General features: G+C 40.1%; 1 protein-coding gene across 3 annotated transcripts; it reads left to right on the top strand.

Annotated features, from left to right (window-relative positions):
- Nucleotides 1-320: 320 nt before the first annotated feature.
- Nucleotides 321-12,044, top strand: UFD1 (ubiquitin recognition factor in ER associated degradation 1). 3 transcript variants are annotated; one of them, XM_048821050.2, is made up of 12 exons: nucleotides 321-605; nucleotides 1,696-1,828; nucleotides 2,578-2,610; nucleotides 3,035-3,156; nucleotides 3,537-3,667; nucleotides 4,377-4,449; nucleotides 5,576-5,644; nucleotides 6,391-6,456; nucleotides 6,840-6,887; nucleotides 8,906-8,994; nucleotides 10,826-10,907; nucleotides 11,919-12,044. In XM_048821050.2, exons 1-12 carry the CDS (start codon nucleotides 603-605, stop codon nucleotides 11,991-11,993), a joined length of 924 nt encoding a protein of 307 aa, XP_048677007.1. In that variant the 5' UTR covers nucleotides 321-602; the 3' UTR covers nucleotides 11,994-12,044. The 3 variants fall into 3 exon arrangements, with proteins under 3 accessions (XP_048677007.1, XP_048677008.1, XP_074976070.1); XM_048821051.2 differs by lacking the exon at nucleotides 1,696-1,828 and having other exon boundaries at nucleotides 322-605; XM_075119969.1 differs by lacking the exon at nucleotides 321-605 and having other exon boundaries at nucleotides 1,696-1,802.
- The last annotated feature ends 3,216 nt before the right edge of the window (nucleotides 12,045-15,260 follow it).

The following is a 15,260-nucleotide window of genomic DNA, read 5'->3' as shown; positions in this document are numbered from 1 at the left end:
GAAGTCCTCCTGGAACCGCCATTTTGTTTGTCCGTGTACAGCGCCATGTTTGATATGGGCAAGTTTCCCCATCAGCTCCCCCCCATATAAGCTATAAACAAACCACTGGATATAAAAATATAACTGTTTCAGGAGTGAATAGGCAAATAAATTATTTACAGAAAAAACTATGTTGACACCTGTGAAGTTCCGCCTTCCGCCCTTTCCCAAAATGGCCGCAGCGGAAGTCTCTTGACTGCCTCAATGGCTGCTAGTGTCAACACGTTGCATTCTGGGAAATGTAGTTTTGTGGGGACAGTGGGCCACAACCTCCAAACATTTTTCGCCCCTTTGCGATGAAAGTGCTCAGTTTTGCTGATTGCCTTCAGCGCTGTTAAAATAGCGCCACGCCTGTAGAAATTAAAAGTCACCCTAAGAGGAGAGGGGCTGGGCTAAGGGATTTCCCCCTCCCTGCCCACCATTTCCCTCAGCCAGCCGATTTCCTGTGGGGGAGGGGAAGCAGCCACTGCATTGATCCTTCCCCGAGCTGTCTAAAGGCGCTTCTGCGGTGTCCCTCGGTGAGATCTCCGAGAAAAGGGGCAGGAGCAGCCGCCGCCGCCAGGATGGTAAGTGCCTGCAGGGGCTCTTGTGTGGGTGTCTGAGAGCTGGGGGAGAGACGGCGGAAGCTGCGGAGTCACCCTGGCTGGATTGTTTACGCAGGCAGGGAGGCGCTAGGGGAGCGTGTACCCGCCAAACGCCCCCCTGCTCTGCGAGAGGGTCGGGCTTTGTCCCCCTGGCTCTAGGGCAGTGAGGGGGACCCTTCAGGGTGTCTGTCTGGGACATATGTAACCCCCCCGGCCTTCCTCTCAGAGAGAGCCAGCTGGGACAGGAGAGATTTTTAAAGCCCTCTCTGGAAACTTCCCCCCCCCCCGCCGCAAAATCTTTGCTCCCAAGAGCAGAGAATTGCTTAATAAAGCACCCCCAATTTAGTGTCCCCACTCACTCCCATACGGTTACAGGGTGGGGTATGGATGGCTTTTTAGAGTAGTAATATTTGGAGTAATCTTAAAGAGTTTGCAATCTGTGTGATCCTGGGCATTTCCTGGGAGGTGCTGACTCAGTGTTCTCCCCTCCCTTTGGTTTACAAGTGAGGATGCTACCCCACTGGATACCTAGGAATGATTCTCTCTCCGCGATGATGAAGACTTCAGCCTGTGTTTATCCATAGGCTGTATGCACTGTCATCTCTTTAATCATTAAAATAAAAGTGCAAGGGTACAAAAATATCCTTCTGCCACACCTATGTTGAATATCTCTTGTCCTGTGCTGAAGAGTTAAAGAAATGACAATCACTTGTATTCCTTGTTCAATTTAAATTAATAGTTTGCACTGTACACTTGCTGTAGCACTGAACAAATAAATGGTTTTTAGGATGTGTATGCTTATTTCAAATTGAAGTCCATGTCTGTTCTACAGTTTGTAGAATCAATCAAAATTGATTGTGGTCATAAATTACAGATGAATTTTTCACTTTCTTATTTTGTGTTTCATTGGTACATACATATGTCTAAACCATATTTATATTAGGAAAAATAAGCACACAGCATTGGTTAAGATGACTGCAATGGAGAACAACCTCCTGAAAATCTTAGTCTGCTGGTGTCTTAGTAAAGTGGATCGATGTTTGCTAACACACTGTCATTTTTCATCCCCCAGTTTTCTTTTAATATGTTTGATCATCCAATCCCCCGGGTTTTCCAGAACCGCTTTTCAACCCAGTATCGTTGCTTCTCAGTATCCATGCTTGCAGGACCTAATGACAGGTCAGATGTGGAGAAAGGCGGGAAGAGTATGTGCATGTTTTATTTTGAATAATAGACTGATGAATGCTATATGTGAATGTTCAGTAGTATTGTTTATGGCAGGCAGTTGCAGAAACAGTATAAGGCCACAAACATAATAAGCATGGAAACATATTGATGGCTTTGTGACTTGAATTAAAGGGGCACTTGCAGGTTAAATAAATAATCTCTTCTCATGTTAATATCATTTAATTGATGTTGGAGTTCCTGATTTAACTCCATGTAAATTAGAAGGCCCATTATTTTTAAAAACAAATGTTTTTAGTTGTCACTAATAAAAGAAGCCATTTAAGCAAATAAGATTTAAAAATCTGTTGTCTTTGCCATATATGTTTTTTGCTTCCTCTTTTGGCTTCACTGAGCTTCAATAAGGAGAATAGATTTGTCAGCTCCACTTTCAGGCTCCCATATGTTAGTCAAATGCTGTGTTTGAGTTGTCAGCACTTGGGTTGTTTAACCAAATAAAATTACTTTTGGGAAATATTTTTGTTAGTGTATAAGCTTTTGTAAAACTTTCTAACTTCTCCCATTTGCCCCACTCAGAATCTACATTTTGGATTAAAACTACCAGTTATTGTTTGTCTAGATTGATTCCAATAGAATTTGTAGCTCACAAAGTCGGAACCTGGGTAAAATGCTGTCTCCTAAGAAGGAATGATAAAACTGTACACTGCAGTTGCTTTCTGTAGCCATGCTATTCCTAATCTTATTGTAACTTTCTGATTAATTTCTGCAGTAATTATGCCACCATCTGCCTTGGATCAACTCAGTAAGTAATGTTTATTCTACTGTAAGAACGCTAGAAATATTGTGTTGTATGTCTGTGTAGGCAAACACCAAAAACTGCTTTATGTATCCATTAAGAAGATGTGATTTAAATCAAGATATACCAGGAAAATCCATATTGAGGGTAAAAATCATATGGGTTTTTTTAACATATTTTTTTTGTCAAAGGGTTTGGTGTTCCCTTATCTACACATAGTTCAAACGCTAGGCCGACAGTGTCAGCTTTCTAACAGCGGCTTGACACCATATCACACTTCCATTAATGAAATGAGCGTCCTTTTTTTTGCAAATAATTTGGTGTGTTTTCCAGGATATTGGCTCATTCTCTTGCTAATGTTCAGTCTCTGCAACTTTATAAATCTGCCATGAGCTTTATAACAAATTGTATCTTTTTCCCCTTCTGCCAGGTCGACTTAACATTACGTACCCTATGTTGTTTAAGCTGACTAATAAAAATTCAGATCGAATGACGCATTGTGGTGTGCTAGAATTTGTGGCTGATGAAGGCATTTGTTACCTTCCACATTGGGTAAGTGGCCTTCCACCAAACTGTCAGAATTTAAAGTATAGGATGAATGTGGTGTTGGTGAATATTGCAGTAGAATATTTGCTGTAATTGCATTTCACTTGCACAGTCAGCACCTTTTAGTGTTTCAGTCACAGCTAAAGCTTTCCTCTGAGTTAATCAAAGTAATTTGCTGCATGTACTACGTTGTTACTGAGACATAAAGGATCAAGAACAAGTTTTTTCCTGTAATTATACCCAATGCAAACCCACAGAATTCAGGGCAGAATATGACCCAATATATTTTACATATTCTCAAGGGAAATTCCATCTAAAAGTTACCTGTTTCTGTTGCATAGATACTGGTATAGTGTCCTGTCTTTGTCACCAATGATTTTTTGCAGATGATGCAGAACTTGCTTCTGGAGGAAGGAGGCCTGGTGCAGGTAGAGAGTGTTAATCTTCAAGTGGCTACTTATTCAAAATTTCAACCACAAAGTCCAGATTTCCTTGACATCACCAATCCCAAAGCTGTGTATCCTTTCACTTCATCCCAGAGGAAGCAAAAGAAGGGGCTTTGGCACTAGCTTACCCTAAACAGGGGAGGAAAGGCTGGGGCAGCTTTTCAAGCATTGTTCATATACGTCCAATACCAGCTTACTGTTACTAATGCCACCTCTGAAAGCTAAGAGGTAAGAGAATGGAATCTGGTAGGAGCCAGAGCAAGTGTGGAGAGATGTGAATTCCCTGCAAAAAGTGTAGCATTCTTCTAAATAAAGGCCTAATGAAATGGGCCAAATCCTGTAGTCCTTGCTCAGGCAAATATTCTTTGCACCAAAGAATAAAAGCCTAAAGTAGGGAATAAAGGATTTTTCCTTAAAATTACTTAATGAGAGCTGCTAGGTACTTGGCACATCTAAAAAATGAGGCCACTGGTTCAGGAGCCTAACTGTAGAAACTTTTTTTTTTTTAAATTCTTGGCTTTTATTTTCCAGACAGTCTGAATAGGTAAATTGTGGTCTGAAGCACATGCCTTGTTTTACTGTCTAGAGAACTTTATTGGGTTTCCCTAAGAACAACTATAAGGGATGTTGAATGCCTAATGCTTGTTAAACTGTCCATGGTACTTATATTTTAAGTCATATGTAAGACAGACCTGGAACCAGAAAATATGAATTTGTTGATGTATAACTTGAATATTGCACTGAAAACAACCATACAGTTCTTCTTAACATAATTCAAAGATTAGAAAATGCTTTGAGAAACTTTGCTTGTCTAACCACTGGGGATGTTATTGCCATCAACTACAATGAGAAGGTACGGTATCTAGTGTAAATAACACTATCTAACTAAACCTGTGTACAGTCCCAGGAAACATAAATCCTGACTCTGCATATGGTTCGCATGGAACCCTAAAAAGACATTTATAGAATCACATAATTTACAGATACTCACATTTGAGTGTCAGTAGTAGCTGAACACGGGACACGCCATGTGTTCAGCTTAAACCACTACCCTGGTCCATCCATTTTTCCGCACATATGCGTAAATGGACACTTTGGGAGCTAAATGTCAGGAGCAAATAGACCCAAACAGGAAAGACGTAAGAGTTCCGAAAACAGCCCCAGAGGGACTTTGGACATCTCAGGGAGGCAGGTTCATAGGTGGGACCTTACCCAGGGCCTTGTGGACCCCATGGCAAGTGGGACCCAGATTTTCAGGACCTACAAATGCAAAAGTCTATAGTAGCTTCACCTACTTTTTTTTTTTTTTTTTTAAAGGTCATTATTGAATTCTGAGAATGAATAATGCAATCCGTTCAGGAGCCTTGGTGCTGGTCTTAATATTAAATTCTGACTTCTGACACCTTTGATTACTGAACAACTTTTATATTTTCAAATTTTGCTTCTGGGCAAAGTACTTATTTGCCAGGTTTCAGCTCAGTTTGGATAACTTGTGGGTAAATCATAATCCATTTCAGACAAAGGATTATTAGGAGCAAAAGGGCTTCTTATCAGCAGTAAAACTATAGAGGACCATTTTAACATAAATGAGTACAAGACAGTGCAGATATCCTACCTCACCTAACTTGGAGCTGTTTTTTTGGCAACTGGAAATTAGGAGATTCTGAGCCAGATAGCTCGCCTCTGGCCAAATAAATCCCTCCAGCTCTATTGAGGGGCAATGGAAATCTCTAATGTAGAAGAAGTCTTCCATTTTGAAATATAGTCATGATGGGGGCACCCAGAGGCCCTGATCTGATTGGAAGTCTTGTTGTGCTACATGATGTACAAAATTAGAGGTAGACACAGTCTCTGATCTGAAGAGCTTATGGTTCATTGAAATGAATGCTCTCTGATGTGAGAATTTTGCCCAAGTTTCTTTAATCATTAATTTGCACACTAAGAGGAACAGCTTTATATTATGCATGCTCCTGTTTCAGATCTACGAGCTTCGGGTAATGGAGACCAAACCTGATAAAGCTGTGTCCATCATAGAGTGTGATATGAATGTAAGTTGAAGTCTTTGTGGCAGGATCTTTATTTTCACTTAAATTATTCTTTTGAGAAGGGGCATCTGATCATGATAATGCTGCATTACAGAAATATAGCTATGCTGTGGGAAGGTGAGCATTCAGTAATACAGATCCTGTAACCATAAGTGAGTTGCAAGATGAAGGCCACAGGTCATATACTAGGGTTGCCAACTCTGCCTGAAGCTATTCCGGGAGATTCCTTCCCCTCCCCCCCCCCATATGACGTAATGTCAGGTTCTTAAAATATCCTATTAAAATTTCCTGGATTGCTTTCAATAATCACCAGGAGTCCAGCAATTCCAGGCCAATCCTGGAGGGTTGGCAACCCTATCATATGCCCGTAGGTGGCTGAAGTGCCTATAATTCTTGTAGAGCCTTATTTGCAAATTATTCTCTTGGGCATTTTGTTTTATGTACTTATGAAAGATGCAGGTCCATTTGACAGCCTGGAGACTGGAAAGTTAGAACAGCTGCAGCGTGATGTTCCATGCTGCCCTGCCAGTATATTACAACTATGTGCTGAAGAAGCATCTTTTAGAAATGAGTCTCCCACATTCCAATTGTAACATTTTTGCTAATTGAGCTTTTTTAAAAGATCCATTCCCTCTAGTTCAGAATAGAATGGTCGAGTTTGTAGCGATTTTAGGGATGGCATATGGTGATGATTAAAAAAAATGTGGCTCTGTTTAAAAAAACAACAACATTTCTTGCTATAAAAACAGGTGGATTTTGATGCACCTTTGGGATACAAAGAACCAGAAAGACACACACAGCATGAGGAGAGCACAGTAAGTTAAGTTCATTCTTGTTCTCTACAGTGCATTCTCTCTAGTTGCCTTCTTTTCTTACTGTGGCTGTTATGGAGCAAAGATCACTAATGGACGCCTCTTTCTGAAAAGGTCTTGAGATCAGATAGTTCAGCCATACATTTTATTTCCAAGATGCTCTTGCCTACACTTCTTTTCCTTCCTCACCCCACCCTATGGAGATTGTTCATGTAGAGCAACCTATTTCCAGGACAAAAACTTTGTCAAAAGAATTCATGTTCAGTGAGTTTATAAAATACCTGTAAAAGTTTCATTCTGTAGGAAATCCATGAAACAATTCATGTTAATTTTGCATAACACAGCATAAATGTAATGAAACAGCTTGTTTCTCCTCTCCTTCCTAGGACGTTGAAGCAGACCACAGTGGCTATGTGAGCGACCTAGGATTTCGTGTAAGTATCTTCTTTCGGTCTGGTAGTGTTGTGGGCAAATCTATCAGCTGGGAAGGTGAAAACATATTCCCTGCAACTGCACAAATCCAGTTCCTTTGCTCAGGGCTTTTCTTTTACTTAGAAACAAAGATGCAAAGCAACCCAGTCTCGCCACCTCACAAAGGTTTGTCTTAGTCCTCGTCTCGCCTTTCCCGGCTGAGGCTTCCCCCAGCCAGCTCCTGCTTGCTGCAGGTGTTTCCTTCTCAGGACTTCCAGGTGTGACAGGCCCCTTTCCTGGGCTTGGGCTGTCCTTTCCTGAGGCTAGGCTGCCTCTATTTATAGCAGATGCTGCTTACAACATGTAATCACACAACAGCCTGGCCTTGGAACACTGAGATGTGCACATACACCCTAGGACCAACACTAGAGTCCTGTGCTTTTCACAAATGTGAAATAACACCACAAAATAAAATGAAAACCTCATCCTGGAGCTGCTGTGCCTGTGGCTTCTCTCCCACAGGGCAGGGTCTGGTTCCATGCTCAGGTTTGGCCTGTTCACCCTTCCGTCATCATGTCATCCCCAGAGCGGGGAGCTGGGCCCAGCCCTGTGGGACAGGAGCCACTGCTGCAGGGTGAGTGCAAGGTGGGCTCGCTCTGCAACCCCCTGTCCCCGCCTCAGGACCTCCCAACCCCTCCAGGGGAAAACATGTTATCTCCCACTCCAGCGTGGATAAAACGAAATAATACAAACCTATTAAAAAAAATAAAACAAAACAAAACCTTAATGTATTTAAAAAAAAAAATCACAGGGTGCTAATCAACTTGTTACACCTCCCAAAAGAAGTGTATAAGATTCTGTGTAATAGGTTCTCCCTGCAAGGCATTTTCTCAGGAGCTTCTGATATATAAATACAGCAGTAACTTGTGTTCTGAATCCATAGTAAATATTACCACTCAAGACTCTGATGGCTTGTGTGTAATGGAAGTAACACTTAAGTATCTAACAGTACCTGAAGGAAGTGAATTTTGTTTATAAACTGTTACTGGGAGCACAAACAAGGCGTCCCCTCTGGACATTTGCTTAGCACTGGCACAGCTGTCCAAGAGGCTTGTATTATCAATAACTAAGATTTAGAGTAAAAGTTTCTTCTATTGTAAATGTCATAAAATGATGAACTGACTTGTGAAACAATCATGCTTGTGTAGTATTCATGTGTTTAGCCGTTCTGAGATTCAGCCACGTACATCTTTAAGCCAGTCTGACATTCCATCCAGTAGTGTGCAGGGATCTGTGCACATTGTACAACAGACCCCCATATATACTTCTACAGAGGTACTCTTGCAAATTACATGCAATTAATGGTGTGGGAGTAGTTCCAGTGTTCTAAGCTAGGGCACAAATCACAGCCCTAGGAAAAATCACTGCCCCTGGGCCTTCAGTCTCTGTCCCAGTCCAGTTGTCTAGACCCTGTACTATAGTCACTGTCCTTTCAGTCAAGGAAGACCAGAGGTAAATTCTTTCTTGTAGCAAGAGCAGTTTAGGTTGGACATTAGGAAAAACTTCCTAACTGTCCAGAGTGGTTAAGCGCTAGAATAAATTGCCCAGGGAGATTGTGGAATCTCCATCATTGGAGATTTTTAAGAGCAGGCTAGACAAACACCTGTCAGGGATGGTCTAGATAATACTTAGTCCTCACTTAAGTGCAGGGGACTGAATTAGAAGACCTCTTGAGGTCCCTTCCAGTCCTACAATTCTCTAAGCAGTCAATGCTATTTGATTGGCAGGAGAGGTGCTGGCCAGTGATGGTGGGTGCTCTCTACTGTTCCTGAGGAGCCAAGAGATGGGAACTGAAATACCAGTCTAATCTCTTGCATGGCAGTGCAGAATACTAACACTAGTCCACTAGATCAGCACCAATCTTGAATCAGGCCCTGTGCCCATTTTAGCCTTTTTAAAAAACAAAAATACATGCTTGCAGTGCTCTTCTTTAACAAGAAGGTGGAACGTGTAGAAATGACTTTCTGCTTTATACCTGTAGGCATTCTCTGGCTCTGGGAACAGGCTAGATGGCAAGAAGAAAGGTGTCGAGCCTAGTCCCTCGCCAATTAAACCAGGAGACATTCGAAGGTTAGCCCATTTCATTCCGATTTCTACAGGTGGAAGGTTAATGTTTGAACAAAATGAATCATTCTTGATGTGTTTGTCTGCTTCTGTAATATCAGTGAGAACCTGATTTCCCCAAATGTATTTAATATACGTTGCTTTGAGAGTGGTCAGATAATCACATGGACTCAGATCTGTAAAGGTATTTAGATGTTGCTGCTCTCAGCATTGCAATGAACGCCTAACTGACTAGGAGCCTATATTTCATTTTCAAAAGGCATTTAGGCACTTGAGTATAAATCCCATTAACTATCAGTATAAATACTTTTACAAAACTTGGCCATGGTCTTGTTTTGTTTCCTGACAGGATAACTGCAAAAGCATTTCTAAACAGGGCAGATTGATTTAACTCAAAGCAATGTAAATCACCAATTTTAATCAGGATTTAAATGAGCAAGCAGGAAACCTTGATTTAAATCATCAATTTTAATTGTTTGCATCTGTACTTTTAGTTATTTTCCTAAAGAAAAGTTGATTCTCATAGAATAGTAACCATTAAAACACGTTGATTTGCAATTAAATATAGCCTTTACACTAAATTTGGTTCTTCTTGCTAACCAGGAAGCTATGGCTTAATTTACATTCAGATTCTTAATCTTTACAGTTTTTATTATTTTAGAAAACTGTGAATGATGCATTTCTTATGTACTAGATTTTTTTTTCCTTTTAATTTGTATCATGTTCTATTTGCATGGAAATTCAAACTCGATTAAAAATGCACAAAAACAGCATTTTAATTTTTTTATTAAAAAAACTACCTTAAAAGTGATGGATACATAAGAAGAAAGATCATCAGAAGGCTTATCAAAACATATTTTTCATTTAAAACTAATACATTTATTAACCAAAGAAAATATTGTGTGTAGGTAAGGAATTGGCATGCTTCTTTCTGGTCATATTTCCTTCAAAATGTTAGAACTAGTAGATCTTACTCTCTCTCACCTAATTTTATTCATAGATTGGAACACGAAAACAAGCTTTCTTGCTTTTCAACTCCCAATTCGTCTCTCAACTTTGAATGAACTGATGTGATTGAATTAGTTGAATAAACTGAAATTAAGAAAATATCCTCTTTGCACCTGCAGAACAGGCCAGTGCTGTCAAAAGCTGGTTTAGCACTTCAACAAACTCTGGTTCCAGATGCTTAGCCAGTGATTACCACCAACTCAGTGGTTTGACTTTCTTTAAAACTTGGCAACAAACGTGCTACTTAATATTATTTTTTGTATTTAATTTAAATTGTTTTAGTAGATTAAAGTTAATTTAGGCCTTATTCTATGTTATCAAATTTCAAAATTAGATTTATTTTTAAGCTGTATTTATTTTAAATAAAAAATATCCAACTGAAATTTTAAAAAATCAATTTCCCTCCACCCTGCTTCTGAATTAATACTCACTATAGTAATGGTCCTATGAAGATGTGTGCATCCAGCTTCTACCTTAGTTTTCCACATATGCTTGGACCAGTAAAATTTGATCCCTCTTGGAAAGTGCAGACATGATGCATGTACATGGCTGCAGACAACTTAACTAAAGTGAATCATCACAGATATTTCTTTACAACATTTGCTCAGCTCTAATAAATAAATCTTTGCGAGCACATCGGACTCAGACCATAATAATCCTAATGACAGCTCTTCAGAAGGAATGGTTAGGATGATACTCAAGAAAAACAAAACAAAAAACCAACAAAAACTGTAGAGAATAGTCCTGGCTATTGTTTGTCACATTTATTCCTATGACAAGAGTCTAAAGGTTTATTCAGTACCTTAATATCTCAATCTTCCTTTCCCAGAGGAATACCCAATTATGACTTCAAAATCGGTAGGATCACATTTATTAGAAATTCACGACCACTAGTCAAGAAAGTTGAAGAGGTGAGTAAACCTCTGTACCTTGCCATATTTGTAGAGAACTTAATACAGTGGAACTAACAGTTGTTGAAGGGGTCTGCATTGCTAGTGGGCCCCAACTCCAGCAAACCTGCTCAAATACTATGACTTGTTGACTGATTATGCAGACCCATCTTAGGTCAGAACAATTAAGAAAAAAAATATGCTAATTATAAGTGTTATAAATCACTGAAACCTAGTTTAAATAATTTTTTTAATGACATGAGCAAAGTTCCCTTCATGGAAGGCTTTTTTAGGGAATATTGTGGTCCTTGATGTGTGGCTTCAGATCAGCATGTGATCACTTATCTCATGATAAATCTTCAACAGTGCAGGGCCTTTTCTTCCACCATAGGGTGTAACTCCTATTCAAAGCAGTGGGAGTTATTTGTCCCCTGTGGGGAAAATTGGGCCCCTGTTTGTAGCACAGTAACTATTGTGCGGTCAACCAGCTTTGCCACTAAAAGTCTGTATGTTAGCATTTTAGTGCGATGAGCCTTAATCTCTTTTATCTCTGAAATGGTGAATAACGGTGTGTGGGGGGTTACTGGCAGTAAAAATTAAGAGCTTCTTGCTGAGCATGATCAGATCCATTGTTTAGACTCCCTGGCTTTGCCAATTCACAGCCTGTGATTGCTCATGGAGACCTTAAATTTTAAAACTACTCAATGATATTGAATATTATCTACAGGACAGAAAGCTCTGATGTTCTTATGTTAGCTAACATAAAAAGGTTTGCCTTGTATAAGCTTGGAGGAGGAAATATAAAATGGAAGTGATGCAAAGGGATTTTGAATTAAATCTACAAAAGGTCACTGAAACACTAGCAACTTTTGGGGAAGGAACCTGTTTTCTGTGTAAATTTATGGATGTGAAATGTCAGTAGCCAGTGGAGTAGTGCTTTTATGATGGAATGTTGTCTGAAGCAGGTCTTCTCTTTGTTCAATAATAACAAAAGCTGAACCTAAACAAATCTCTTCTCCCTCCTACATCCAGGATGACTCTGGCAGCCGGTTCATTGCATTTTCAGGAGAAGGCCAGTCCCTGCGCAAGAAGGGAAGAAAACCATAAATTATGGAATCTTTTGGCCAATTGGGGAGAATAAAATAACATTGCAGTGCATTGGATCTTAGTTATTGGGTTTGAGAGAAGGGAGGCTATTGGTCATATATAACACATGGACACTTTGGTTTTGATTTTACTTTAAAGTGGAGTTAACAATTTAGGAATTCTTATTTTTCAATTGAAAACTAAGCTCCAGGAGCTTGCAGTGGTTTTTTTGTTTGCTGGAAAGAGGGGAAGTTGTTAGAGAAACCTAAGAAACCAATCCACCAAGCTGTACCTTATTCAAAGGATCAATGTTTTTCTGCTGGCTCAATTCTGAAGTCTAGATACTACTTTCTTTGATATCCCCCATGATGATGGTATCATGTTGCTCTGAGCTTGTTAATTTTCCTTGTACATTTGTTTACCACACTTTCAAACCACCTTTCCGGTGCCATGTTCTCCACAAACCAAGGCACGTGTTTAGGTGGCATAAGCCCTCCATGGGAGGACTTTATCTGATCTTTAGGCTGGTTTCTTACTTAACGCCTAAGAAAACAAGAAGTCCCAAGCTCTGACGGAGAACCAAATACTTTCCTTGTCAGTTGTAATTAAATATATGGCTTCATACCTTTCTAATAGTTAAGATACAATAGGTCAGCTTAATATCCAGCAATTACAAGTCAATCAGCAGCATAGATAGGGATGGTAAGGACATGACTTCTTGTGAGTTGTGCTGGATAACTGAGTACAAATGTCCAGCTCCCTCTTCTTTTAGAAGAGTGGTGTGTTTCCCTCATCTGACACAGGGTCTTTAATCTTCTTTTCCTCTTCCTTTTACATTGACATGATCTAGTTTGTGCAGCCTCCCTAAAAATGGCATAACTTTTCTTTACTCAGCTATACCTCCTCCTCAAGCCTGGCTTAAGGCAGGGCTCAGGGGCTGTCCATGTTTGATTACTCGCAAATAAAGCAATAGACATTTTAAAAAATGCTACATCAGAAAAATCCACTGCATCCTGCCCATCTCTAAAGCCAAAACACTATTTCCCTACAATGTGACCTACACCAAGAGAAGGCTGATAGAAAAACATGCATTTTGAAGGCAACTGTGTTTTTACATAAAAACCATTCCACATCTGCTGGCCTATGGGAGGTGGGCTACTACCTTTTATTGCTCCAGAAGTGAATCAAACAAGAATGGCATGATCCTCTGCTATCTGCCAGAACTGACCATCTAGAAATATACAGTAGACAACAGTGAATGATCATTCATAGCTGTCTACAACAACTTCCTTAGTCACATAATAGAAATTGGATGGATCTATTATGTCAAAAGCAAAACAACATTTATCTCCTCCTAGTGACTCTTACTTGATGAGTAAGAGTATTGGTACCCATAGCAATGGCTCTCATTTACACAGTTCAAGTCTGAAGTACCCTGGAGTACAGTGACAGCTGGAGTTGGGAGGGGGGGGATGTGTTTGCTTTCGGCTCATCTCTATCCGCCATGTCTGTTGCATTTATAAGACTTCTCAAATCTCCTTAGTAAGGCAGTTTTACTCTTACCAAAGGTGACCATACAGTCAAAGGTTTGCAACTAGTGTGTGGTTCATGAGAAACTTCATTTTAATTATAGATTTTGCTAACATAATTTATAATTAAGCATATATAATAAACATTATAACAAGTTATTTTATTTCAACTAGAATTGCTTTGTAGTAGGTCTTTCCGTGTGAGGTGAATGTAACATCCCTGAGCAGCGGATGTTGAATGTGTGCACTGGGGAAAACAGGTGTCTGGGGTGGGGGGAGAAGGTAGCAGGGCCCTTCCCTATTATATAAAATCTGAAGAATTTTGTTGAAAAGAGCAATCATGCAATGAGCTGTATAACATTTATTTAATCTTCCCTGGTGTGAATAGAGCTATGCAGTCACGTGGGCCCTCTCATCTCTAGGGTTATTGCTCCTCATTGGTCTTGTGGCCAAAGCATTATCCCCTATTTCTTAGTCTGAAGTCCTGTTGGAGATGACATCTCCTAACTGCTCTTCCTGTTCTTCTGTTTGGCAATACTGTTTCCCAAGCTGTGGAGGTGGATCACTGGTACCTGTACTGGGACCTGTGCTGTTCAACATATTAATAAACGACCTGGTAACGGGAGTGAACAGTGAAGAGGAAAAGTTTGCAGATGACACAAAGTTATTCAAAACAGTAATATCCAAAGCTGACTGCAGAGCACTGCAGGGGATGTCACAAATGTGGGTGACTGGGCAATAAACTGGCCGATTAAATTCAATTTTGAGAAATGCAAGTAATGCACGTTGGGAAAAAATAATCCCAACTACACATACAAAATGATGTGTTCTAAATTAGCTGTTAACCACTCAAGAAAGAGACCTTGGAGTCACCATGGATAATGCTCTGAAAACTTCAGCTCAATGCATAGCAGCAGTCAAAGAGGCTAACAGAATGTTAGTAACTATCAGGAAAGGGATAGAAAAATAAGAGAAACGATCATCATGCCACTATATAATCCTTGGTGCACCCACACCTTGAATACCGTGTCCAGTTCTGGTGGTCTCATCTGAAAAAGAATATAGTGCAACTGGAAAACATTCAAAGCAGGGGGACGATGATGACAAAGAGTATGGAATGGCTTCCGTATGGGGAGAGACTAAAAACATTAGTCCTGTTCAGTTTAGAGAAGAGGCAACTAAAGAGGGATCTGATAGAGGTCTATAAAATTATGAAAGATGTAGAAAGTGGATAGAGACGTATTATTTTCCCTTTCCCACAATACAAAGAAACAAAACAGGGAGGGGGCCTTCACTTGATTAAATTGACCTGTGGAACTCACTGCCATGGTATATCCCAATGGCCAAAAGTATAGCTGGGTTCAGAAAAGAACTAGATAAGAAAACTGAGGATAGACTATTAGTCAAGATGGTCAGGGATGCAACACCATGCTTGAGGCAACCCTAAACCTCTGACTACAGAGACTGGGAGGGGGAAGCCAGGGGAACACTGCACTCTCTACACTCCCTTTGAAGCTCTGGTACTGGCCACTCTCAGAGACAGGATACCGAGATAGATCAACCATTGGTGTGACCCAGTATGGCAGTTCTGATGTTCCTATGGGAAAACCTGGGGTCAAAGAATTAATTGTGACTTCTGCATAACATCATTTAAGCCAACATGAGTACCCTCTTTTTGCACCATTAAATAACAGAAAACATGCAGCTAGAGCTAAATTCTGTGCATAGGGCATGGGGATTAATTAATATTCTAAATCCT

The sequence above is a fragment of the Caretta caretta genome, chromosome 15 (genome assembly GCF_965140235.1).
Source record: "Caretta caretta isolate rCarCar2 chromosome 15, rCarCar1.hap1, whole genome shotgun sequence".
In the NCBI taxonomy this organism is placed as follows: Eukaryota; Metazoa; Chordata; order Testudines; family Cheloniidae; genus Caretta; species Caretta caretta.
The sequence above is the reverse complement of the archived record's forward strand: the minus strand, read 5'-3'. Positions and strand labels throughout refer to the sequence as shown.

Coding starts and splice junctions, on each gene's coding strand:
- UFD1 (XM_048821050.2), top strand. Junction 4,450..5,575: donor CCATCAACTACAATGAGAAG/GTACGGTATCTA, acceptor CTCCTGTTTCAG/ATCTACGAGCTTCGGGTAAT. Junction 6,888..8,905: donor TGAGCGACCTAGGATTTCGT/GTAAGTATCTTC, acceptor TTATACCTGTAG/GCATTCTCTGGCTCTGGGAA.